This window comes from Perognathus longimembris, chromosome 15 (assembly GCF_023159225.1).
Source record: "Perognathus longimembris pacificus isolate PPM17 chromosome 15, ASM2315922v1, whole genome shotgun sequence".
In the NCBI taxonomy this organism is placed as follows: Eukaryota; Metazoa; Chordata; class Mammalia; order Rodentia; family Heteromyidae; genus Perognathus; species Perognathus longimembris.
In genome coordinates, this window is record NC_063175.1 from 40,845,845 (window position 1) to 40,873,843 (window position 27,999).

A 27,999-nucleotide genomic window follows, 5' to 3' on the forward strand; every position below is an offset into this window, starting at 1 on the left:
AGCTCTGAAGCTCAGCTTCATACATCTTGTTCAAACAGACCATTCATCTTCATAAAAACTTCCAGTCAAGCCATTTATATTTTTGTATACTTTTCACATTTCTTCAATTCCAGTACCAAAACTTTTTAAAGATGATCAAAACAGCACTATTCTATCAGAAATCTGGAAACAAAACCAAGTGTTCATTGCAATGACAGAAACTTGTGAATTTCCTAGCAAAACTGAACTATATTGAAATAAAATATGTTATGAAGAAAAGCTTATATACCCAAAATAGCACTGCTATGGCTCATCCTACATCAATTTGTGTATTGGCCCCAGACAAATGAGAGACTTATTAGAAAAGAATTATTTCTCAAAGTCTTAATGGAAGTCAGAGGAAATAGTCAATGAAGCACTAAATATTTAATTCAAAACACTCAATATACTGGTTTGGTAGCCTGAGACAGCTGCCTAATAATTAATAAAACAGATTTTCTTCATAACAGTCCATATTCTGCCTGCTAACAGATCAAGTTCTATAAAGCAGAGAATACTCAAATCTAGTAGAAAAACACCTAATATATGTGTAGAAATAAGGATAAAAATAATATATACCAAGTATGTATTGAAAATGTTTAAATAACCTGAACACATTCTTTATTTTGAAAACACACTGAGTTCAGTGATCTTGTTTAGCACTGTGAAGTGCAATGGCTGAGTCATGGGGACATGCTCATGAGGTTTTATGAACTGTGGGAAGATGTTGAGTAGCTCGTGGAGTTGAAAGAAAATCTGCCAGGAAACTCGATGATATCAAGTGGCTGTGTGTTCTAGCTCTCGTGGTGGACATTACCAAGTACCTCTCAGAACTGAACATCAGGCTGCAGGGCCACTGGAACGCAACCAGCTTCTCAGCTTCCTGCTTTCTAATATCAAGTCATTTGAAGCTGAATGAGGTTGGGAGAATGCAACTTGAAAGAAGTACCATAGTGCATTTCTCCCCTCTGGAAAGACAAAAGTCTTCTATAACACTTGAATATGCTGGTGAATATGCAAAACTAATTGAGGCTGTTCAATAAGGAAACAGATGCTGTGCTTGATAACCTACAATATGAAAATCATTATCTGTAAAGGGATGAGCTGAAAGCTAAGCACAACAGCCTCCTACTGCCCGACTTCTATAAATGTTAACCTAAGCAATAATGAATTTCCCACATTGAGAAGATGTGTGCTCAAATGTGCAACTGTGTCCAGGACCACTTACTGCTATGAGTAGTTCTTTTCAAAATTTAACATTGCCAAGAGTCAACTGCACTCTAGTTTGTAATCTTGGCTACTCTCAGGATGAGATCTGGAAACCTGAGGTTCAAGGCAAGCCTAGACAGAAAAGTTCATCAGATTCCATAACCAAAATAAGCAGCAAACCAGGACTGAGGTATGATTCAAGTGATAGAGCACTAGCCTAGGTCTTGAGCTCAAATCCTAGAACTGCCAGAAAAAAAAACTGAGGCTACAACTAATATGAAGAAATACAAAGACCAGTAAGGACTATTATGAACAATTATGTGCCAACAAATAAGAAAACCTAAAAGAAATGGATAAATTTACTCTCTCTCTCTCTAAAAGTAAGCCATAAAGACAGGGAATTTGACCAGACCAATACCATCAAAGAAAGGAAAGAAAAGTCCATGAATAGATGGCTTTACTTCTGAATTCTAGTAAACATTTAAAGAAGAACTAATAATCTTCTCAACACTTTCAAAACACTGATGAGAAAAGAGTACTTCCAAACTCTTAAGTGAAATAGTTAATATTGTACCACTTATACATGAAAATAAAAGAAGCTGATCTCAAAGAGGCAAATAATAGAAAAAAAAAAGTCTGGAAAGAGTGTAAGTGAGGAAGAATAGCAGGAGGATTGCTACTAGGTACAAAGACACAGCTGAAAGGGAGGAGTAACTCCCACTATTCTTTTTTTTTTTTCCCCCCCTGCCAGGTCTAAGGCTTGAACTCAGGGCCTGGGCATTGTCCTTGAGCCTTTTTGTGTGCAAGGCTAGCACTCTACCACTTAAGCCACAGCCCCACTTCTGGCTTTTTCTGAGTAGTTTACTGGATATAAGAGTCTCACGGACTTTCCTACCTGGGCTGGTTTTGAACCGCAATCCTCAGATCCCAGCCTCCTGAGTAGTTATGTGTTAGCCATCAGTCCCCTGCTTATCCCACTGATTGGCAACCATTAAACAAAATTTCAAAATACCCAGTAGAGAGGCTTGTAAATGTTCTGAACACAAACAAAACTGCTATTATGTCTGAGGTGATAAATGCCAATGATCTAATCAGATCATTACACATTTTATACATATACTGAATGTCACATCTTACCCCATGAATGTATTCAATTATTTTGTGTCAATTTAAATATATATTTTAAAGAAGACTGTATACCTCAAAACAGTAAGATTATCCACTATGCACAATTTAGTCCCATGAACCCTTAAAGGCAGAGAATGTTCTGACTGGAGTCCAGAGCTGTGGCAGGAGAAGTCAGACGAATTCCATGTGCAAGAAGCAGTATTTGATATGCTGTCCAGAACTAGATTTAGAGGCCCATGTGCAAGGAACAAAAAGCAGCTTTGAAAAGCTAAAAATATCCTCCAGTTGAGTACCAGTAAGGCAAGGAGGACCTCAGCTTTACCACCATAAGGAACTGGACTCTGGATTTAGCCAACAACCTGAAAGTACCTGATGGTGGAAATTTCTCTGAGCCTCCCAGTAAAAAGTCCATGAGCCCACAACTTGACTTCAACCTAATGAAACCAAAGCAGAGCAAAGAGCCAGGCCAAGCCAGGTTTCTGGCTTGGATTCAGTATATATATTGTTTTCTTCACTTCTGAGAAAGTGAACAGACAAGATTAGACTACTAGGAGAACAACTGTTTTATTAGTTCCCCTGAAAGCTGCACAGAACAGGGTGCACCTCAATGTCCAATACATGTTTGGGGTGGGGGTGGGGGTACACCAAAGGATTGTTTTCTTTGGAAGTTACAGTGCAACAGCACCACCAAGGGGAGCTTCAGCTGAAGAACTACTATCAGATTTCCACCACTGTGAAGATAACCAAATCAGAGACAGTGTTTTACTAGTGCCACTTGCAAGTAATCTTTGAGCTCTGTTCTTTGAACTTAATGCTGCTCCTTTGCCTCCTTCACAGAGAATTTCTGGAGTTGCCACTGTCAGCCAGGGAACATCTAGCCAGCTACACTGCCACAGGATAGCAAAGCCCTGCAAATTTTCAGACTCAAGAGGAGACCTGGTCAAATAGACCACTCTGGTCCTCAAGTATAGCTGTGTGAGCATCCACAGCATTGAACCTTGGTACCTCTGCTTCCTCACTGTTGTGGTTGTATGAAGACACCCAACACGGTACATTACACACATTGACTTTTCAACACAGGCCAAAGAGTTAGAGACGAATGTTTATTTCAAATGTAATTTAAATAATGCAGAGAGTAGGATGGATTCCGTTTAATATTGTTTAAAAATCTACACATTTCTCTTAAGCCCAGGATATAAGAAGGAAAGTCATTCATTTTCACAGATACACAGCACAGAAATTTATGATACTGAATTAAATAATCATATGACAGTCTCAGAGCAACCGGTATCTAAAGACAGCCATAAAGGAACCATGCCTCCCAGAATGTATGCACCTTTCTTCTCCTTCTGGTTCTAGGCTTTGAATTCAGTGCTGCATACTCAACTTGCTTGCTCCCAGCTGGCATTTTACCACTTGAGTCATATCATCAGCCTGACATTTTGCTAATTAATTAGAGGGAGTCCGGTATACTTGTCTGCCTGACCTGACTTCAAACCTCAATCCTCTTAAATCTCAGCTTCCTGAGTAGCTAGAATTACAAGAACCACTGGCATTGGACACATTTATGTACCTATCTAGTCTTTATATGCTCTGACCATTTGTGGCCAAATATCATTAGATTTATTTTTTTTAATTTTTATTTTTGTCAGTCATGAGGCTTAAACTAGGGACCTGGGCACTGTTCCTAAGCTCTTTTGCCCAAGGCTGGTAACTCTACCACTTTGAGCCACAGCACCACTTCTGGTATTCTGGTGTTTCACTGGAGATAAGAGTCTCACGGATTTTCTTGCCTGTGCTGGCTCTGAACTGTGATCTTCAGATCTCAGCCTCCTCAGTAGCTAGGATTATCAGTGTGAGCCACCATGCGTCACTCACTAGATTATTTTAAAAACCAAACTGTACAATTCCTGCTACTCTTAGTATGCTTCCTCTTTGGAACTGGTTTCATTGCTGTGAGAAGGCCAAGCTTCATGGTAAGGCCACCCAGAGAAGAACTGGGGTATTATAATTTTTGATACTCTGTTAACATATAAAGATGTGTTTAGCTGGGCCCCAGTGGCTCAGGCCTGTAATCCTAGCTACTCAGGATGCTCAGCTCTGAGGATTATGGTGTGAAGCCAACTAGAGCAGGAAAGCACATGAGACTCCTTTTGTTTTGTTTTGTACCAGTCCCAGGGCTTGAACTCAGGTCCTGAATGCTGTCCCTGAGCTTCTTTGTGGTCAAGACTAGTTCTCTATCTCTTGAGCCACAGCTCCAGTTTCAGAACTGAGGTATTCGAATCAATATCTCCACACTTCTACCAGCTGGCAGAGGCACCAAATGCCAGCTTGAGACAGACTATAACAGGCATCCACCCCGATGCTCTCTGACTGCATGCATATACGATGATTTCTAAGCGAGTATCACTCTGCTGAGCAATCTACCCACAGCACCAGGAGAGATAATGATACAGTGTTGTTTGGGGGTACTATATTTTGAAGTACTACATTTTGAAGTGGATTGTTGCACAGCAACAGGCAACCAGAACAAATTTATTTTATGGCTACAACCAAGTAAAATATGAGCAATAAATTTAAGACAATTTCTTACAGTAACATTGCCATCTTTGACTCTTTGAGATCATGAGTTTCTCTGGAGAATAAACATCATATATATGTATGTATGTATACACATATATAAGTATGTATATGTATATATGTATATATAACATCCTCTTTCTCAATCCAGTAACTATATTCTCAATAAATATTTATTAAATGGAAGCATGAATAATACAAAGAGAGCTAACTATTGATTATATTGATGGAAGGAAGTAAGGACATAACTAATTCAGAAACAGCAGATATTTAAAAGTATATACAGTAACTTAGTGATACAGACACACTTCCATGCACACTGCCTACCTGGTTCTCTGAAAGGTATTAGAACAGTGTTTCTGAAGCTCCACTGCAGGTCCCTTCAGACTCTTAGAAACCATTGAGGCCCCAGTCAACTGCTTTATATGTCTGCTATACCAGCAGGCTTTAAACTGAGAATAATCCAAAATATTTATTCCTTCACTTAAATATAATCATGGACACTTTACATGCTGTGATAAATAATACAGTTAATGAAAAAGGACCTCAGTCTTTCAAAAAGTATTGGTTCTCTTGAATTTAAAAGCAGGTATTGGCACATTTCATTATACAGTATCTTTAAAAACATCCAAGTATTGGCACATTTCATTATACAGTATCTTTAAAAATACACATATATTAATATCACTGATCTCACAAGTCTTCCACATTTTGGTGAAGCAAACTCATGGTGCAAAATTTGTCAAACATCTAATTTTACCATTGAAAAATTTAATTTTAACACTGAAAACTCTAATTTTTGCTACTGGCAGCCAGCACTGATGCTTGTTTTGTTTGAAGTGACAAGTTCACTTTGTTTTTAAGAAAATGTCTGACAAGTCTGAATAACCATAGTCTGTCACTGATTCTTTCTTATAAAAATAGTATTCCATCCAACAAGTAGCTGGTCATACAGACTTTCCTGAAGACAATCACGGTATGCTGTATACAGAAGTGCTTAATAAGAACTTCTACTTCTATCACACAAAATACTAGAAACACACACATGGGCAAAGAATGAACATTAATTATGAGCCTTTTTTCTTCAAATTTCAAAAGGTTGTTTTTAAATACCCTTAATTCAGCAAGGGTATTTAAAAATGAAGACAGCTTTGTTCTTCCACATCAAGTATGTGACTGGGGAAAATATAGTGAACACTGGTATAGTGGGAGTCACTCGATTTATTAAGGTCTGAACAGTTTCACCCTAACTATGCTTCTACATCTATTGGTACAATTGGCAGTTCACAGAAAATGGCAAGTGACGTCCTGTTACAGACCCTCTGTGGCCTGCTGACCACACTTGGAGCAGTGCCACATTGATGTGATCTAAGATTAAAGAAATTCCTCATGGTGTATACTGTGTTCATTCCAAGTTAGAATCTTGTGTATAAAGTAGAGTTGTAAAATCTGTCTCCTTCTCTGCATTATTAGAAATAATACTTCCAGGATAGGATCAGCCCTGGATTCAAGTTTCTGCTCCACAAACATATGAGATACTGAACCCTGAATAAGTTTCAGTCTCTCTTCACATAGGGGCTGGAGGCCTCAATTTCTTCATCAATAAAGTAGAAATAGAGGGCTATAATTACAATCAAATAAAAGTCTCCCTCTGACCATGAGTCCCACAGAGTGAGCCTTGAACTAAACTGGATTTGCAATGATTAACATTCATATGTTAATGTTGGTCTTGTCTTTTTTCTCTTTTTTGCAAACAAACTATACCCTAAACAGGCACTTATAAGAACTTACCTCTCTAAGTGGGAAGGGCCAATGAAGAGGGTTAATGAGGGCAAGTATAGGTATAGTACTGTGGAAATATGTATGAAGACAGAACAATGAAACCTGTGAAAATTGTTTTTAAGACAGAGGCAAGGAAGAAAAGGTATGAGGGAGAGTGATAAAAGGAGGAGTTTGAGGTATATTTTGTGCATGTATGGAAAAGTCACAATGAAATACTCTTGTATAACAAATATATGCTAATAAAATGAGGATTCAAACTTTAAAAATATATAACAATTATCCCTGTATACACTGAGATTTTGTTGACCATCAAAACATATCTCAAAATATCTATAGTAGGGGGAAAAAAGTATAACTATGAATGAGATAAAGTTGGTTCTGAGCTGATATGTGTGCCTACCTTTTCCCAGCTATTTCCTTAGACTTTCTTAGGAAGCATTCTCTCCCCACTTATTTGTCCCATCTCTGAGGTCTCTGGTTCAGGATGTGTTGGATACATCAGTCATTTTAAATCTCTTTGTTTTTCATTTACTCCCATTTCTCTCATTAACATGACATTCGTTTGTCTTGGGAAAGGTGCCTTTATTAGCATCAATTAGTTGTACTAGAAGAGTTTCATTCTGAAATGTCCATATATGTACACAATATACCTTGATCAGACTCACTCTGAAGGGGTCAATCTGATTAACGTGTAGAATATGCACATGCAAAATACCATGGCAAAACTCCCTTGAACACTTAGCACATCCTAAAAAATTAGTAAGAATATACAAAAGGAATGTAAAGTAGGTCCTGTTGGGGTAGTTGTACCAGAGGAAAGGGAGAGGATAAGCAGAGGGTGAAGAAAAGCAAACAGGATCAAAATACTTTATATGTGTGTGTGAAAATGAAAAACAAAAGCTATGAAATATGTGCAAAAATCAAGAAATATGTTTTTAAGTCTCTTTAGTTTTCTTATCTAGTTTAGCATTTAATAAAATGTTAGGTATCACATTTCTGTAAAAAGAGAGATATTTCTTCTCACTTTTGTTCTGTGACTAATACTGGGCCATGAGCTGCAGAATGATTTCTGTATCTGGTTCTGTACAAACTGCTCACTTGGCCTCATCACACACTAACTTTATGTTTGAATGTTACCATTTGTGAAAAAAGAAATTTGTTATTGATAAATCTGTAAATAATAAAATTTTACCAAAAACATTTAATAATATGTATGATATCATAAATATGTTATCTTTTCCTAAAAATATTCTTGATCTGTCAAAACTACTACAAGTTTTGTGTATGGACACTGACATCTGAGCTGGAGAGTCACTGAAAGATGTGCAAAGCAGAGTAATGAGGCTATTCAATACTTCTAAGACATATAAAGCTCATGGAGAGTGAGACAGAAAACCTACAGCAATACCAACCAACTAGCTACCATACTGAAACAGTGACAGGCTTTTTGAACAGGTAATAGAAGTGATAATTAGGTAATTAATGATTGTTGGAAGACAGAGCTCCATAGGTCTTTGTTTCTGGACATCTTATAAGCAACGGTACCGTCAGCCGTGGACTCTGAACTATGTGTATATTGTATATGTTTATTTTCAGAATATGTCTGCATCCTTTAACCAATTTTCTTCCCTAGGGTATTATGAGAAAACTTGCTTAAGTTGTAATTGTGTCCCCTTGTACTTACTCTACTACCTGACTTACAAACAGATACTCTCAACTCAGCCACAACTTCCACTCATCAATGGTACAGCTACTACCAAGGTGACTCCCCAGGGAGGGCAAATGAAGGGAAGCACACACATACTACGCTTTAGCTATGAGCACAGATTCATCCCTTCACTCAACACAACCAAGGTTAACAGTGAACTACAACATTCAAAATTTTACCAACAGCTTAGAAATGTTCTAGGGGAATTGGAACACACAAAAGTTAAGATGCAAAATGGAAATCTGAATGTCTGTCCTAGAGTTAACCAGTCCCCACTTTCCATTGAGGATTCCGTACAGCCATTTCCATATTTCACCTTAATATGTCACAATGATGGAGTGTGTCCTCTTTACCCAGGCAAGCTGAACTATGTTTTCATGGGGGTTTAAATGATGAACAAGCTTGGAAGGCAGAAATGATGTCACATTGCAGAGGGTAGTTTGCCAGTATACATATTAAAGATGTCTCTCTCCAATGCAAAGACTGGTCTGGTTTTTCTGAAGTCTACTACACAACATTAAGATTTACTGTGGTTGTAATGCAACCTCTACTTCAACAGGTGTCACTGGTCTCTTTATCACGCTGCTCTGGAGCATGGGGATTCACATAAGAAATGCCCCTACTCTCATTCCTATTACTGCTGTAATCATTTAAAATAAAATATATAATTTAAAAAGTAACAAGCTGTCCTTTGTCTCTGATCCAGGAGTCTAAAGTTTCCTATCAGCATTCACAAAACTGTGGCAGGTTAATTTGTTCCTTTAAAAATAGGGTAAAAATACCAGATTCTTCACAGTAATAGACAGGTATGAAGGTTTAATCACGCTTCCAAACACTCTCAGTTTCCACTAAAATGGGATGTGACATTCTATAAAGTTCTAAGCAAGTAATTTTAATGTTTATCATATAACAGTTTTGTACAAAAAGTCTGAACCTATAAGAAGTAAAAATTCAGATGTATGTTTAGCATGCTTTCTTTGTGGGGTTTGAACTGAGAACTTCATAGCTAGGACAGTGCACTTGAGCCACACTTCTACCTTTAGGATTTCGTTGTTTTTTAAATAGTGTTGCACTTTTTGCCCAGGCTGGCTCAGACAGTGATCTACCTAGCTACACCTTTTACACAGCTGTGATTACAGGCATGGGTCAGTGTACTTGCCAACATGCCTCCTTAGAAGCTGACCCTCTGGCCAGTATGATGGTGCATACTTACAATTTCAGCTACTCGGGAGGTAGAGGATCATCGTCTGAGGTCAGCCCAGGTAAAAAGTGTGAAGTATTCTCAGAAAAATGGTAAGGCAAAAAAGCTGAGGGCATCTCAAGGGGTAGAGTGCCTGCCTCACAAGTGTAGTATCTGAGTTTATCCCAGTATTGCAAATAACTAAATCAGTACTCTAAAAAGTGACACTCAGCCAGGTGCCAATGGCTCATGCCTGAGGCTGAGATCTGAGGACTGTGGTTTGAATTCAGCCCTGGCAGGAAAGTCCATGAACCTCTTGTGTCCAATTAACTACAATAAAAACCAGAAATGAAGCTGTGACTCAAGTGGCAAAGTGCTAACTTTGAGCAAAAAATGCTCAGGGATAGAGCCCAGGCCCTGAGTTCAAACCCCAGGACCAGCACCAAAAAGAAAAAGAAAAGTTGACATTCTGGGTGTGTCAACAGTCTGAAATTAAATTAAATGAATTATGAAGTAATCTCATCTCCCATCAAATCTACCAAGATATTCTTTGTGTAGTATTAGCAATTTTCTGAATAATTAGAAATTCTTAATTAAAAACATACAAAATTTCAACTAGAAACTGTCTAAATGTTCTCAATATAACTCTTGAAAAAAGACTAAATTGAAAAAGCAAACCATGCCAGATTTCCCAGAAACGTTTAGCTGCCTTCAAAGTACTACTGACCACAGGAAGTATAGGAAGCCAGAATTCTAAGGCAAACATTCCTCTTTCCTTTCCTGGCTAATACACTGACAGATCAAAGGAGGATCAGCAAAGACCTCAGAAAAGGAGAAATTGGAACCTGCTTATTGCCTAGGCATTAGGCAAGATCAAGTTCATTCTCTCTTCAAAACTGAAATCATGTACATTTAAAAGTAGTCTTTAAACTGCAAGGCCATTGGTCAGATCTATCCGTTTAAAATAAATCTGTTATTATTATAAAACTCTATATCCAAGGAGATCTTCATTTTCTTCTTTTAGAGAAGGAAGCTTTTGGGAAATACAGGTAATCTGATGATTCTTTGGGCAGGGAATTAAATCTAGGAATATCACCAGAGACCAAGAAACTCTTTTGTAGGGGTCATGATTTAGTTTTAATTTCTAGATTCAAAGTATTTTTAAAATGTTATAATTCAATAGTAGAGATGCAAAAGAGTTTGTAAGTCATTATTTCTCTCACATGAAGTAAGCATTTAGATATGGAAAGCAGAAGTTAAATACCTGCCAAAGATTATGAAACAGAACCAAATATTTGCTATTACTCTTAGTATCAGATAGTTCCTTTCATATTTTCTGAGTACACTGATATCAGATAACAATATGAGGACAAAACTCAATAACACTTAAAAATCACTCAAACACAAAACATTTAGATATAATATTGGCATTTTGGATATAAGAAATCTCTAAAAGGACTACAGCAGTGGTCGCACTCAGTAGAAGCACAAGTATTTTCTCAATGAAACAAAATTAATATCAAAGATTAGACAAGAGAAGGATGTCAGCATTTCATGCCAAAAATACATAGTTCTTGCCCTATTTTCATACTTAATATATCCCAGGACAATTTCTCTGTACCATGTGTTGTGCTACTTGGACAATCCATAGCTATTAAAAATAGCTGATTAAAAAACAATTAAACAAGACCTTACTGTCTTCATTCACTCCAAAAACCGTATGCACTTAACTACACTAAAAGGCAGCTGTACTAAAGGGTGGGGAGCAACAAACAGAATGGTCAACAAGGACTGTGGTACCTGGACTGCAGAGCACCACCTGCATTAGTCAATCCCTGGGAGTTGGCTCCATCGTACATGCAGGTGAATCACTCCTAGAAGTGATTTTCTGCAGACCTGCCTAAGACATTGTTGTGGAACCAGTTTAGGTTTCTTCTTCTTTTTTTTTTTAAAATTAGTATGTTAGTTGTACAAGTGGTTTCATTTTGACTTGTCTAGATATGCTTACAATACACCTTGATTAGACTGCCTCCCTCCATTACTTTCCCTTATCCCTTTCTGTCCTCTTACCCAAACAATCTGCCCAATTTTCACACATGCACATAAAGTATTTTGAGCATATTCAGCTTTCTTTACCCTCTTGGCTCACCTCCCCAACCCTAACCCCCTAAATGGAACCTGGTTTATATTCTGTCATTTGTTTTTCTAGCATGCATGCTAATTTTTCAAAGGGGTTTCATCAGCTATTTCGCAGATGCATATATTATTCTTTAATTATACTGCCCCCCTTCCAGTTTCAGCTTCTGCTCTGGACAAACAAACCTAGGCCGGCTTTGTAAAGCCGGCACAAAAACCTATAAATGTGTCCAGATTTCTAGCAGTCTTTTTTTTAAAAGTTTTTATTATAAAACTGATGTACGGAGAGGTTACAGTTTCATACGTTAGGCATTGGATACTATAAATGTGTCCAGATTTCTAGCAGTCTTAAATGTTAAAAAAAAAAAAAAAAAAAAAAAAAAAAGCTCCAGGTAAGATTAAGAACAAGTGATTGAATTGATTGAATTTATCTAGGAAGCAGGGGCTGGGGATATGGCCTAGTGGCAAGAGTGCTTGCCTTGTATACATGAGGCCCTGGGTTCAATTCCCCAGCACCACATATACAGAAAACGGCCAGAAGTGGCGCTGTGGCTCAAGTGGCAGAGTGCTAGCCTTGAGCAAAAAGAAGCCAGGGACAGTGATCAGGCCCTGAGTTCAAGGCCCAGGACTGGCCAAAAAAAAAAAAAAAAAAAAAAAGAAAGAAATCTAGGAAGCAAATAGGCAAATGACTTTATAGGTAATAAAGAGAGAAGAGATAGCTAAACTGGGTCCTACTGGCTTATGTCTGTAATCCTAGCTTCTCAAGAGTCTGAAATCCTGGTTCAAAATCAGCTTGGGTAGGAAAGTCTGTGAGACTCTTAGCTCCAATTTATCAAAAAGCCAGAAGTGGTACTGTGGCTCAAGTACAAGAGTGCAACCTTGAACAAAAAAGCTCAGGGTCAGTACCAAATAATAACACTAGAAAGTATTATTAGAAAAATTATCTCCCTTATTATTAAGACTAGGAAGTTTGTGGTGCTTTTTTTTTTTTTCAGTTGTTTTTGTTTTCTGCTGGGCCTGGACCTGGGTATTGACCCTAGGTTCCAAGGCTAACACTCTACTATTTGAGCTTACAGCACTACTTCTGGATTTTTCTGTGATTAAATGGGGATAGTCTAATGGACATTCCTGTTCTAGCTGGCTTTAAGCCTTGATCCTCAGATCTCAGCCTCCTGAGTAGCTAGGATTACAGGCATGTGCTACCAGTGCCCAGCAAGGAAGTATTTTTTAAAACACATTATCTAAAACATCTAAATCTGCCAATAAAACAGGAGGAATTGTCCAGAGATGAATAACCCATTTGTCTTTTTGAAGTCTCACAAAAAGTGCTAGTGATTAAAACATATAGTAGTACGTATGTGAAACAAGAAAATGTAGTTAACAGAAATGCCAGAGGGACTAGACAGAAGCTGCTGTGCAGCTTGGTAAAAACCTAAAGACTTTGTGTTCCCTACTGGTGGCTCTTCACTGTTAGAAAAGATGAACTTGAAAAATAATGTTTGGCTTTTTTGTGTGTGAGTTATGGATCTTGGGCTCAGTGACTAAGTGCTGTCCTTGAGCTCTTTTTTGCTCAAGGCTAGCATTCTACCACTTTGAGCCACAGCACCATTTCCGGTTTTCTGGTGGTTAACTGGAAATAAGAGTCTCACGGACTTTCCTGCCCAAACTACTTTGAACTGTGTTCCTCAAATTTCAGCTTCCTGATATCCAGGTTTACAGACATAAGCCACTGGTGCCCAGTACATTTTTTAAATTCTTAAATTATACAATTAGATTGTTGTAGGAAGTAGAGCTGACTCCATCTTGACTAGGGAAACATGGTAGGAAATGTTGGAGTGGGTAGAGCTGACTCCATCTTGGTTAAGGAAACATGGTAACAATTGATAAAATGAAGGTACATATTAGGTCAACCTGACCCCCAAATCCTGCTTCTGTAAATGGCTTGTTTAACTTGTTTGTTACTTGCTCTACCCCCCTGCTTCAACCCTCTATATCCTTGCTACACTTTTACCTTGATAAACCCCAGCTTGAGGGGGAAGGGGCTGCAGTTTCAGCTCCTGAGTCTGTACTGCATCCCTGGCCAGTCAGCTTGCTTTTTGCTTTCCCAATAAACCCATCTTTTTGCTTGAGACTGTCTCTGAGTGGTGGACTCTTGGAGGGACAGGGAATCCCATCCCTCAAATCTTGTAATAAGATCTAACCAAAAAATGACTAGACTACATATAAAATAATTTAAGAAGTTAATCTAAGTTTTATATTAACCATTCTCAAAAATCTCTTCCACAATACCTTAAATTGTCTAAAGAATCTTACAGACACATCATCAAGGAGCAGTAGATATTTGCAGAATGTGGCTAGATACCAATCCGTTTATGAGAATAGCATAGTAGATATCAGAACATACCCCAAGAATCAATAACTAACAATGTATTAGAAGTCTATTCTGTGCCTATTGAGAGTGTCTATAAAGTAATTTAATGAAATATAGGACAAATCTTTTATTTACTTTTGGGTCGGTCATGGGGCTTGAACTCTGGGCCTGAGTTCTGTCCCTGAGCTCTTCAGCTTAAGGGTAGTGCTCTACCACTTGAGCCACAGCACCACTTCCAGTTTTCTGGTAGCTAAGAGTCTCACAGATTTTCCTGCCCAGGATGGCTTTGAATTGTGATCTTCAGATCTCAGCCTCCTGAGTAGCTAGGACTACAGGCATGAGCCACTAGCACCTGGCAGGGCAAATCTTTTATCTTCAGTAATTATTGCTCTGTTCATTCAACAAGAGCCATGAATTCAGGCCACACTAGCATCTACACTGGGAAGGTCAAGACTTAATTTCTTTTCCCCATAGCTGCTTCTGAGAGAACCAGGTAACCTCCATCAGATTTTCTAGCTCATAACCTCTATTGCAGCTTTTTATTAGTTCCTGTCAATTCTTGTCCTAGTAACTAGCCCTAGGTAAAGAACTTACAGGCCTCATGGGCTGCCATTTCATTTGTTTATTATGTGAATATTGAAGCAAGAAACAAGCTGAATTGACACAGAGTTGACAGGTTGAAGGAGTAATTGCAGACTCAATAGAATGGTGGAGTAAGAAGCTGAATGTAAAGGAAAGACCTATAGAAAGAGGAGATAATCATGGTCACTGGGATGTCCTCTGTGCCAAGCATAGTTCCAGACTATATTTACTAGATGCAGGAATGTGGATTTTGAAGGGCAAGGCACCATAATGATTCAGCAGCAAGTATGTGTCAAGTAGCAATTGAATCTTAACAGCAAAAGCCATGCCCCACACCATGTCACTCTGAGGCAGGGTTTCTGGCTCTAATACTTGCTACATTTTGGGCTAGATAGTTCTTTGTTGCAAGAACTGTTCATGTGCATTTTAATAGTTTAAGTAACTCTGGTATCTAGCCACTAGATGTCAGTAGCAACTTCCTCCACAGGTGTGACAATCTAATAAGCAAACGGACAACTTCATATATTGTCATATTGTCAGATATCCCTCAGTGATGAGTTACTGCTCTCAATAGGTGACAATGCAAAGCCATTTAATAATTTTAATCAAAGTAAGCAGTATGCTATGATTTGCTTTTTAAACAGATTCAACAAGGCAAAGGGAGATCAGGGAGGGATCATAGGGAGTTGAAAAGACTAGGCAGACTAAAGAGAGTTTGGATGAACATAATGATCAGTAAACCAAAGCAGAAGCCATGGAGAAATAAATGAGTATATGAATTTAAAATATAAGGAGAGAGTCAGACCCAACTTTAAGCCCAGTAGGATAAAAGATTTTGAGGGCCAAGTATGGTGATTCACATGTGTAATCCGTTGTTCAAGAGGCTGAGGTAGGAGAGTCACAGTCCAAGGATGGCCTGGGCAAAAGCACAAGACCCTATCTTAAAAATAAGTTAAAACAAACAAGGTTTCTTATTTCTTCAGTATATTTGGCTTTTTTTTCTATTTTTGGCACCAAAGGTAGAAAACTGGGTAGTACAACAATGTTTTATCTGCAGTTTTTTCACCTACTACATTTAGAAAACTTTTGTTTACTCTTACTTAATACATTTTATCAGAAGTTAGATTTTTGAATCAGGTCACCTGGCATACTATATTCATGCTGATCAGACCTTGCCACTTGGGGAAAAATATTTTTATAATGAAATCTTTATGGAACCATTGGAAAACTCCATAAACACACATAGAAAAGGCCTGCAAAGCATCTCAAAATAACTAAATATTGTCATGTGAAATAAAGTACAGTAAAACAAAGGTCAACTTTTAGAAACTAGGTTCTTCAGAATTCTTGGAAAACTCTGGAGTATGAGAAGACTATTTATTATGTTTATTTTAAATCATGAAGCTCACAGTAGCCCAAAGTGAGCCAACTGAACACTCTCACATACAAGCACCACTCTGTATCCCACCCAATAGAATATATAAAGATGAGGCATAAATTAAATAGTGAGTCAATACAAAAATATCCTGTACTAAATTCTAAAGACAAATAAAGAGAGAGGTTAATTTTGAATAATCATTAAAAGCAAGCCCAGGTCAATAAACATGACAAATGGGCAGAATGTGAGATCACTGAAAGATACATGGAGCTGTGAGCAGCACTAATGGCTGGAAACAAAACCTAATGGTCCAAACTGAATTGCCTTAAAAGCAAGAATTAAAGAAAACAATATGACTTCACTGAATTATATAACAAATGTTCTACTTGAGAGCTGCTGAGATACTATTTAGCATTATATTTAATTAGAAGATAAAAATACCTATACTTGCTAAAAAAAATCTCTGAAAATGATAACCATGATTGGTTAATTAATTTGCCTACCTTTAAGAACTGTCTTGGAAAGTGACTTTCATTTCAAGTGATAGGGGATGCACAAGCAGAGTAACACCTCTCCCACTCAAAAATGTCGATATCTAAATCTGCCAAACTTGTAAATGTGTTACTTTCTATGGAAAAAGGGGGTGTGAAGAGGTGATTATGTTAAATATCTTGAAATGGGAAGATGGCTGGATTATTAACCTTAGGTAGGGCTAAGGTTCTTAAGTGAAAGGGGAATCACAAGATAGATCAAAATAGATGAGATATGAGGGAACAAATGACCTACTATTGATTGTGAATCAAGGAACAAGGCAGCACCTAAGAGCAAAAGACCAGGAAACAAATTCTCAGGTAGAGAAGAAAGAAATGAAGTTTTACTAACTTTTAATTTAACTCCATTGATGTTACTAATCAAAATAATTTAAAGCAAACAAATGAATATTGTTTTAAGCCACTTATTTGTGATAATTTGCTATGGTAGCAATAGGAAACTAATACAAGGGTAAATGGCTATGGCAAGCATTATTGAAGCTGAGGCTGTACTTCAATGGAAGAGCACATGTTTAGCATGTTCAAAATCCTAGATTCTATTTTTAGTACTGAAAAAACAAATCTCTACAACAAACACAAGTAAATCCTTAAAAGTATGGCATGATGGTCTCTAAAATACTAGGAAATACGGTAAGATTTTGTTTATATTACTAACCTAGACATTTGTTCCTTCAGAAAGCTAACACACAACACTTAAAATTAGATTTGCAAAATTTAGTTTGCAAAAAGAATTAAAAGTAAACACATGTCTGTCAGATGCCAGTGTCATACAATTGTAATGCTAGCTACTCAGAAGACTGAGATCTGGAGGATTAAGATTCAAAGCCACCCTAGGCAGAAAAGTCTGTCAAAGTCCATCTCCAAATAGCAATCAAAAAAGCCAGGCTGAAGGTGTACCTCAAGTGGCAAGGCACTGGCTGTGAGCAAGAAGGCTGAGTAAATGTGAGGCCCTGATTTGTCCTACTACTCGTCAAAAAGAAAAAAGGAAGGAAGGAAAGAAAGAAAAAAGAGAAAGAAGAGGGGAGAAAGGAAACACATATTTAATTTTGATTTTAAGAAGTGAGTTAGAAAACAAATAGAACACAATATTTTCAGCCAAACAAGAAGATAAAAATTAATTGTGAAAATCTGGCATTTCTTGTATATAACATTTTAAAAGGGACTATACCAAGGAATGTTCTTCAATAGGTCAACCCAAGGGCAAAACTTCATACTTGTTTCAAAGCTGATATTTACCTGATGATCCTCTGGGCAGCATACTGATGGAGGGAACGAAACTGTGCTGACATATTTGCTAAGGCCGCCAAGCAATTTGTATGAAGGTACTTGTCCTGTTTAAAAAAAACAGCAAGTTTAAAACATACATCAAGTCTTCTCTGCATTTTAAATAAGGTTAAGTAGAAGTAAATGTGAACTTAATTGTTACTAATTTTAGAAAGCTGCAAGTCCACAATCCCTTTTCTCTAGTTTCCAAATCCATAAAGCACTAAGATGTGAAAATATTTTCACAACTCATTTGGAAGCAACAAATGACACAAAACATAAAGATGTTCTTGATGGTTTGTTTTCATCATTTCCACCAAGGAAAATACTGAAATCATTTGCTGCAGAAATATTAATGTTTTAATTAGTGTGCTGCTTCAGACTCTAATGGGTTACATATCTTATGGCATATACATGGTAACTACCTTTCTAAAATACCAATTCTCCATTCAAAAGCATATCTGGTGCTTGAGGTCTCGGCTAAACAAAAAAAAAAACAAACAAGGAAAAAAACCCCAAGATATATAGCATTGGCCCTAAAGAGGGAAAACCAGTGAAAATAAGCAGACTTGACCATTCAGCTATGAATTCCATATATTGCTTCTCTTTGATAATACATTTCTATTGAGCAGAGCTACATTTGCTCCTATAAACAGAATCCAGGATAAGTATTTTTAACTCTTTAAAGTATGTGCTTTATTCTACTTTTCTTATTAGTCTAAATTCCTATTTTCCTATGCTCATATCTCCTTATACTTTGTTGTAGCTGCATTTAAAAGGTAAATCAAGTGATGTCAGTCTAGTTTTGGCCTAATGTGCTACACTGTTTTCTATTTCACATAAAATATTTCTAATCATACCACAATTAAATATTAAGAAACAATATATTCCAATCAGGTAGTATATAAACTATCTGTATTTATAGTATGTAAACTATCTGTATTTTTTGCATTGTTTCATGAGCATCTGGGCACTCTAAAAGTTGAGACAAGCCAGTACTGGAGTCTCACACCTGTAATGGTAGCTACTCAAGATCTGAGGATCTTGGTTCAAAGTCACCTCAAGCAAAAAGTCTCTGTGACCCTCATCTCCAACTAACCACAAAAAGCCTGAGCAGAAAAAGTCTCTGAGACTCTTATCTCCAGCTAGCCACAAAAAAACAGAAATGGAACTATGGCTCAAGTGGTAGAGCAATAGCCTGGAGCACAAGCCTGGAGCTTGGAGACAATGTCCCAGGACTGGCAAAAAAATAAAAGTAAAAGTTGAGATAATTTATACTTTAGTTCTAGTTGTAGTGTATTAAAACCCATGGAAACAAAGTTACATAATACTCACTCTTGTCCGTGTCATGTTGTACTGAATGGTTCTTATTACCACCAGAATCAGGAGACTACCCAGTGAAATTTCAGTTAAAACTCGTTCAGAATACCATGTAATGTTTTTTAGTACCTGAAATGGGGAAGAAAAGTTGAAATAAATATGATTACTTTAAGGAAAAATGAGTTATTCCATGTCTACAGTTTTTGAGACGTCATGGCTCTACTCCAAAGGTAAATTAAGCAGTAAAAAGTGAACTATAAGATTTTCAGTTCTAGTAAATACACCTATTAATGTGTTTACTTTTCATGTTTCCTTAAATAGAAAAGAAAAAAAAACAAGTCTGCAAAGCAAGAAGATATCTACTAACAATACCATTACTAGACAAAAAAAGAGATGTATCTGAAAAGAATGCATATAGGATAAAAGTGACAGACAATCAGAAGGCCAGGTTGGCGGCCAGGTAAAACATTTTCAAGATCCTATCTCAACTTATAAAATGCTTGGAGAGTAGGAGGGAGGGAGTACAGCCTGTCATCCACATTATTAAGGAAACCTAATAGAAAGATCATAGACCAGGCTAGCCTAGGTAGAAATTAAAGACTCTTATCTCCAAAATAACTAAAGAAAAAGGGTAGGGGATGTGGCTCAAGTGGTAGTGACCAGACAGGCACAAGGCCCTGAGTTTAAAGCCCAGTATAGCCGCCCACTTAAAAAAAAAAAAGTTTTCTTTGGTGTAGGCCACGTGGCTACTCCACGTGGTACATTGTATATTGTATATATTTCTACCAACCTAGGGAAGGGAAAGAAAAACAGGATGTAAGATATCACAAGGAATGTACACACTGCCCTACTATGTAACTGTACCCTTTTTGCACAAAACCTTGTCAAATTTTTTTCTTTAATTAATAAATTACAAAAAAATAAAGTGACACAGAAAACAAGTCGAATTTAGCAAACGGAAAGCAAAAAATGAGAAAAAGTGGGTGCCTCTTGTGAAGGAAGATAGAGATTTCACAACAGTGTATAGAAAACTTAAATGTGTGTGTTTAGGAGAAAGAAGCCGGGAGTGTAATGAGTTCTTGAGAACTTCAAGGAGAGATGTGCAGAGTTTTGTTATGGTTGTTCAGAGCAGACAGCCCTGGCGTATGCCTCCAGGCCTCAATAGCAAGAATTGTTTCCTAAATTAAACTGAGATCTTTCCCTGGTAGATTTGTAACATGGGTATTAGGAAGGGAAGGATGCATACACAAAAAAATTGAGCACAACAACAGCTAATTCTGGGCTACCACAAAGAAGGTAAAATACAACCAATACTAACCAGAATTCCCTAACAGTCTTTTACATTACAGTTAGTCTATATTCTTCCTCCTTTGACTCAAGAAGAGTCAATGTGCCATATTCTTTTTTTTTCTTTCTCTTTTTTGCCAGTCCTGGTGCTTGAACTCAGGGCCTGAGCACTATGCTTGGCTTCCTTTTGCTCAATTGCTAGCTAGCACTCTACCATTTGAGACGCAGTGCCATTTTCAGCTTTTTTCTGTTTATGAGGTACTGAGGAATCAAACCCAGGGCTTCATGCATGCTAGGCAAGCACTCTACCGCTAAGTCACATTCCCAACCCAAGGTGCCATATTCTTCTCTGCATATGCATGAAGAAACAAGAGACTTCTAGGTTGTTCCTGTCTTTTCCACTAAGAAGATACCCATCATCTGGACAAAGCAGATTTCTTAGCATTCACAACTGCCAATGGAGGTCCAAGAACCTTATAAAACAAATCAATCTAAATTTTAGTTTTTAACTATGAAGGGATAACAAAAGTGAAGACATTCGTAGTTGGACGTGTGGCTCAAGTGGCAAAGTGCCTGCCCAGCAAGCACAAAGCCCTGAGTTCAAACTCTAGTACCACCACAAAAAAGTGAAGAGATTCAATAACATAAGAGGTATGTTGAACCTTATCAAGCCTCTATTCTAATTAGCTATTAGTAGCTAGTTAATATAATAAATGAAAGGGGGAAATCTATCATAGATTTAAGACCCCTAAAAAATAAATACAATGAGTAAGATTTGGAATCTGATTCAAATAATTCTAGAAAATAGTTAAATATAATTGGACAAAATAGACATTAGCAAAAACTACAAATTTTTGTTGTTTCTGTTGAATGTACTAGTAGTGTTACGCATTTTAAAAGATACTAGTATCATATTAAACATCTACAAATAAAATTAGATATACATGTATTATATTAAAATATTTACAATAAAATTAATTATATATTACATATAGATGTAAATCTGATTTATAACATTTACTTTAAGAGACTACAGTGAAAGAGGTCATGACCTAGCATCCAAGTTCTCATCCAACCTAGGTTTTAAAACTATGCACTAGGGCTGGGAATGTGGCTTAGCGGTAGAGTGCTTGCCTAGCATTCATGAAGCCCTGGGTTCAATTCTTCAATGCCACATAAACAGAAAAAGCCAGAACTGGCACTGTAGCTCAAGTAGTAGAGTGCTAGCCTTGAGCAAAAGGAAGCCAGGGACAGTGCTCAGCCACTGAGTTCAACCCCAGGACTGGCAAAAGACAACAACAACAACGACGACAACAACAACAACAACAACAACAACAACAACAACAACCCATGCACTTTTACAAGATGAAAATACCAGAGGAAGAAAAAAATCAGTTTGGTCATGGAACTCTTTAAAGTACCGAAAAATTTAAAAGTTAAATTATATTACACTATTTTAAAAACATAAAAATCAATGTCTCAATCTTATGCATTTTGTTCCATCTTTTATGCAAGGAACAAATCTGCTTGTCAGTTCCTGCCACAACTAAAGTAGAAATGAAACGAGGAAAGAAATGAATTTAGTAATAGCAAAAAACATTTGTATCAATTACTAAGGAGCCATTTTGATAGAGTTGAACCATGGCTACAGTTTTTCTCGAGAAAAATATAATAATACTATTTCAGAAACCTGAAGAAAGATACCATTTCTACTCCAGGTCATTACATAAATACCTATTGTAAGTAAAAGATGGAAGACATGCTAAGACAAAGTAATTTGTAGAGGGACATATCTATTCTACATCTCTAGTCAAAAGTAATCGTAACTTACCACTTCATGAATGGACCTATTGAAGCCATCGTCTTCTGTAAGGATCAACAGTATTATAAGAGCCATATACACATGGTGTGAATTTCTTTCTTCAACATGATACAGAATCTCAAGAATTGGTAAAACCTGGGAAATAAAATTATAATGTAATCTCAATATCTTATTAGATAATCAAATGTTTTAAAACTTTACATTTTTATTTTGTATCTTTTCCTTTAATATCATAGTGAAACTTAACACTTTCCATTCACTTGGCTAAGACATCAAAAGAGAAAGGGAAGGTCTGGAAGGTTTACCCAACTTAAAGGCTGGATTTGCCTAACTCATTTAGGCTCATGGTTTGGAGTTTTTAAGAAATTACATCATCTTTCCCCAACCAAAAAAAAAAAAAAGAGGAAAAATGCCCAATTGCTCATAAATTAAATAATGTTTAAATTTATGCACTTAGTATCCCTTGTTTTTAATGCTAAAAAATAAAAAAAGCACTTAGCTGTCCAAGGTGCACTGGTTCAACTTGTATACTGAGAGATACTCTTTAATAAATCATTTCATTTTGTATGATCTATTTACAAACATTTCATTTTATATGATCTATTTACTCTATTTGGTCTATTTCATTTTACATTGTTTATTTATAAATAGATTTATTTCAAATTCTTTTTTAAAAATTTTACTGTATTTTTAAAATTTCTTATCGTAAAGGTGATGTACAGAGGGGTCACAGTTACATAAGCCAGGTATTTAGTATACCCTCCCTCTCCCTCATTTTCTTCCATATTTTTACCTCCCTAGCCCCCCCCCCCAAGTTGTATAGTTCATTTTCAACATAGTGTCTATTGAGTATCACTACTGAATTAGTTCACCCTTTTGTCTACCAGACTCTTATTTCCAATTAACCAGCAAAAGAAGTTGGAACTGGAGGGAAGGCTCAAATGTAAAGTGACAGCTGTGAGTGAGAACAGACCCTGACTTCAAGCCCCAATACTAGTACAATAAAAAAAATTTTTTTTTAACTTTTTTAAATTGTCAAGGTCAAGTACAGAGGGTTACAGTTACATGCGTTAGATAGTAAGTACATTTCTTTTTTTTTTTCTGTTTCAGGTCTTTATTTCTTTTTAATTCGAACATTAGGCTTTGATAAGCACAAAAGGTTCACAAGTACAAAAAAAATTCCATACAGCTGTATAGTAGTAAGAAAAATCTAGGAAAAGAAAATTTTTTAAGTTGGGTAATATTTATCTAAGTGACAGTCTTTTTGATGTGTGGCTGTAGAAATGGTAAAAACTGTTTCATAGTTATTGTAGTACATTTTTTAGTGACTCATTTTTACCTGTTTCAGGAAATCTGTCTTATACATTAATTTTGGGTAGATTTCTTGCCTGCATTTTGCTAAAGCCTAACTCTCAGCATTTTCAAAGATGACTACTTTATTTTTACCATCAGCCTGTGATGTTCTGTCCAAAGGAAGATCTTCACAATTCTAGAAGAAAAATTGGATCTGAATTCGTAGTTATTGTTCTTTTCAATGTTAAGAAAAAATGCTGAAAAAGAATGATGAATTTCTTTTAGTAGTATCATTTTCTCTTTTTACAAGAGTTTAATTTTCCCACAAACTAATGAATTACATCTGATTAGCTTTTATTTACTTATTTTTTTCAATATATTTACAAGAAGTTTTCTTGAAAGACTGGTTTTTTCCTATCTCAAAGATTCTGGATAAAACTGGTATTATAACAGAAATTTAAGTTGTCTTCTCATTTTCCTACCTAGTAACCTGTTGTAAGAGAACTGAGATTTCCACAGCCTTTGTGCAGCAATTCTAGGCATGGTTGAAATTGAATAATGATAGCCAAAGCTTCCCTTTAATCAAAGGTAATTAAAAATACTGCTAGAATGCTGTGTTCATGGAGATCAAATAAATATGGAAAGCCAGATCTGTGGCTGTCTCACAGCTTAGATTTTTTTCTCCTTTGCTTAAGAAATAAATTATCATGGCTATCATTTTCCACGTATCTCTTTTTTTCTTCTGCTTGCTTCGCTGGCTCTCTTTGGAAAGCTCATCTTCTCTGTTTGTGGTAATATAATGAGTGGTGGGAGGATTTATGAGATTTCTGGGTTTTAACACTGCTGGAAGAAGAGTGAGGTTTTGGGCCCCGAGGGAAGTCCTCTTCTACTTCATAACGCTTGCCATCCCTCCTGTGCTTCTCATATTCTCTTTTCCTGTCCAGTTCTTTCTGGATTGCTTTATCTTCTTGAGGCTGCCTACTGCTTTTCCTTGAGTCATGGCTCTTCCTCCTATCATGGTGGGGTCTCTTATATGCTGCTTCCATATGTGGTCTCTTGAACTGCCTAGGTAAGTCTCCATTTTTCTGCAGTTCTTTTGCTTTGCATTTTATTCTATGTTCTCTCACCTGAATTTCATATTTGTCATCATAGAAATAGATGAACAGAGACGTTGGAAATGTCTGGTTAAACATTCTTCTTTCTGTACATTCGTGTCCATAATGGCCTTTTTGTGCATACTTGTAGAAGACACTAAGGCTGATTGTCCAGAAGGGGTCTTCGGCTTTTTTGGTGGTCCAAGGTTTGGTCGTTAGGTGATACTGCCTCCAGATTTCTGGGTAAGCATCAGCATAGTGGCCTATCATATCTCATTGGTCACATTGTTTTCTCCAGGAAGATCTTTCAAGACATCTGTGAGTGGAAGACAGGAGCAAAGAACATTCTAAGCAAAAGCGGGCCAGACAGGCATACTGGAAGTGTCCTCTTTCTGAGCAGAGACAGCAAGGTTGGACTTTTTGGGGTAAGGGACAGTTTTTTGACAAATGTCCACATTTGTCACAATTTCTACAGGTAACATTTTTGTCTGCTGTATAGTATCAGCGAGTCCATCTTCCAGAGGATCTGTTATTACCTATCTTAGCCTCAACATCTTTGTCACTGATGAACCAGTTTACATCATCTTCTCCTTCAATAGAGTTTTCGCATCCCACAAGGTTGAGAAGGATCTTTATCATCTTCTTCACATCCCAGTAGCATACAGCTTTCAATATTTTCATTTTCTGAAGTGGTGCTCTCTTGTTCTTCACTTGAACTGACCTCTATAATCATGACCTCTTGGATAATACCAGATTTCTCTTCAGATTTAGGCTTTTCAATATCCCTCTTATCAGCCAATTCATTAGAACAATGAGAAGCAGGAAGATCTTGAGTCTTTTCATGTTCTTGGTCTCTAAATATTTTTCTTTTACATCTTTAAATACTAGCTTCATCAGACAAAGTAGTAATCTCTGCATAAGTACATTTCTTGTCCAGCTTGTTACCCCTTCCCTCATTTTTCTCCTACTTACTCTCCTCCCCAAGCCCTCCCCCCACCAGTCACAAGTTATACTTTAAATCTTTCAGTTTATTTATTCTTTACTTAAGATCAACAGGTTACTAAAAGTATCTATTAGATATGGACAAACTAGGTATATACCATGTCTTGTATAAAACCACAATACTTCATACACTATTCACTGAATATTAAAAAATCTCAAATCTAGGGGCTGGGGATATAGCCTAGTGGCAAGAGTGCCTGCCTCGGATACACGAGGCCCTAGGTTCGATTCCCCAGCACCACATATACAGAAAACGGCCAGAAGCAGCGCTGTGGCTCAAGTGGCAGAGTGCTAGCCTTGAGCGGGAAGAAGCCAGGGACAGTGCTCAGGCCCTGAGTCCAAGGCCCAGGACTGGCCAAAAAAAAAAAAAAATTTAAATTAAAAAAAAAATCTCAAATCTAAATCAAACAATTATAAGAAGTAAGTTATTCACATACACAAATCCCATATTCTGGAATGTTGGGATCCAGCCTTTGGACTTGACGCCCTTCCCCCCAGCCCTAGGGGAATGCGGAAGCAGGCTACGGTTCTCTGGGTCCGGAACCAGAAGAACCGGCTTTGCACCCAGCCCCCAACTCTCTCTCCAGCCCAGGCGCCTCCCCGTCTCTCCCTGGCGCGGCGCTTTCGAGTGACGTTAGCTCAAGAGGGGATCATGTGATAGCTCCCAGCCTATCGGCGTCCTGGCTGATCGCCTTTCCCTTCCTATCACTTCCCTTTACCCCCGCCTTAATAAATCAGATAGCTCTTGAAGCTTCTCCGAGACTCGCGTATGCCTGGCTTTCTTTACCAGTAAGGAGGTGGGTAAGCGTTCTCGTTAGGCCGCGCGCACGTGAGGTCAGTACTGACTCCCCCACCCCATCCTGGCTACCTGCAGGCCGGGTTTCCAGGAGAGAGGGTGAGAAAGGGGGTGGTGAGAAACGTAGCTGAGCCTTGAACCCCACATCAGGGGAGGCGACTCGAGCCCGACACTGGAATATGAAGTCCATAAAAATAGGCACATTTTGGGGGCACACTATAAGAACTCTGGGTATTTCACACTTTTACAAGCTGTAGTTGAACCATCCTCTAAGTTATGAAGAAGTGTAGCACATAAGACTACTAAATTCTAGTAGTTTAGAATCATGTCACATTTACTAAGATGGTGATTGCTCTTTTTTCTTCTTTCCTTCACATACATTTGTTGTACAAGGAAGGTTTCATCATTGATATTTCCATACACACACGCGTATGCCTGTGTATGTTTATGTAGTTTGTGTGTATACATATATTTACCCTCTTCATTAGCCCTCTCCTCTAGTACCCAATTCAAGCCTGTTTTACTCTCCTCTTTTTTTATACTGTATATTAATTGTGCCAAAGGGTTTCTCTATTCAGATATGCATATATTGCCTAGTGCTCAGAATAACCCTCTCTACTGCTTTCTCCTTCCCTGTCCCCACCAATCCCTTACTGATAAGGAGCTTTCACTGAGTTTCTTTATGCCACATTGATACAAAGTCAATGGCTTGAGCCACTGTGGCAGTCCTTTCTTTCATTGATTTTCTTTTTTTCAAGACAGGATCTCATTTTATGCCCAGGCTAGCCAGGACTGCAATATACTTGTGACCTTTGCCTTGGTTGCTGGGATATCAGGCTCATGCCACTGAGCCTAGTCACTGGTTGAGATAGTGTGTCATGAACTCTTAAGCACAAGCTGGCCCTGAATTGCAATCCCCTAATCTCTGCCTCCAAAGTAGCTAAGATTACAGGCTTTAAGCTACCAGTTGGGCTGGCCTTTACCTTTTTATGTAAAAAGCCATAAGGTCATCTAAAAGAAGATATAAAATTCCTTATGTAACTTCTTCTGATACTAAATATCAGGTCAGAGACTTCATATCACTCTAAATATGGATCTCATTTTCTGTGTCTCCAAAGTAAAGTGGTGAAATATCAAAATTATATGAGTTGTATATTGCAATGTGTGTGCAAGTTCAAGGTCCAACCCAAGAGCAGAAAGCTGGTGAGGCTTAAGGGAAGTATCTACTAAATCTCTGCTTGACTAACACAAATGGAAAATAAAATGGCAGCTAACTTGAAATTCCTTGGTTAAAGAAGGTACAAACACCATGGTGTTGAAACATCTACTTATTATTTATTCAGAATCCCTTCCTTTTTAAAGAGCTCCTCCCCACCAGCCCCTCCAACTACTCTGTGGCTCTCATGGCTTATCATTGCATATAATTGGTCAAAGAGTAGACACAGCCCCCAAAGAGACTACTGGAGCCTTTCATGAAATTCTTATGAATAGATGTGTGT

General features: G+C 37.4%; 1 protein-coding gene and 1 pseudogene across 3 annotated transcripts in view; both read right to left on the reverse strand.

Moving 5' to 3' along the window:
* Dym (dymeclin) overlaps window positions 1–27,999 on the reverse strand; it is a 276,321-nt gene that overhangs the window by 134,263 nt on the left and 114,059 nt on the right. For all 3 annotated transcript variants that reach the window (XM_048363482.1, XM_048363481.1, XM_048363480.1), the window contains 3 exons: window positions 22,325–22,450; window positions 19,222–19,335; window positions 17,860–17,954 (listed from right to left, as the gene is read on the reverse strand). In XM_048363482.1, coding sequence (XP_048219439.1) covers window positions 17,860–17,954; window positions 19,222–19,335; window positions 22,325–22,450 — 335 coding nt within the window. The remainder of the gene's footprint in view (window positions 1–17,859; window positions 17,955–19,221; window positions 19,336–22,324; window positions 22,451–27,999) is intronic.
* On the reverse strand, window positions 23,434–27,811 carry LOC125364242 (annotated as a pseudogene).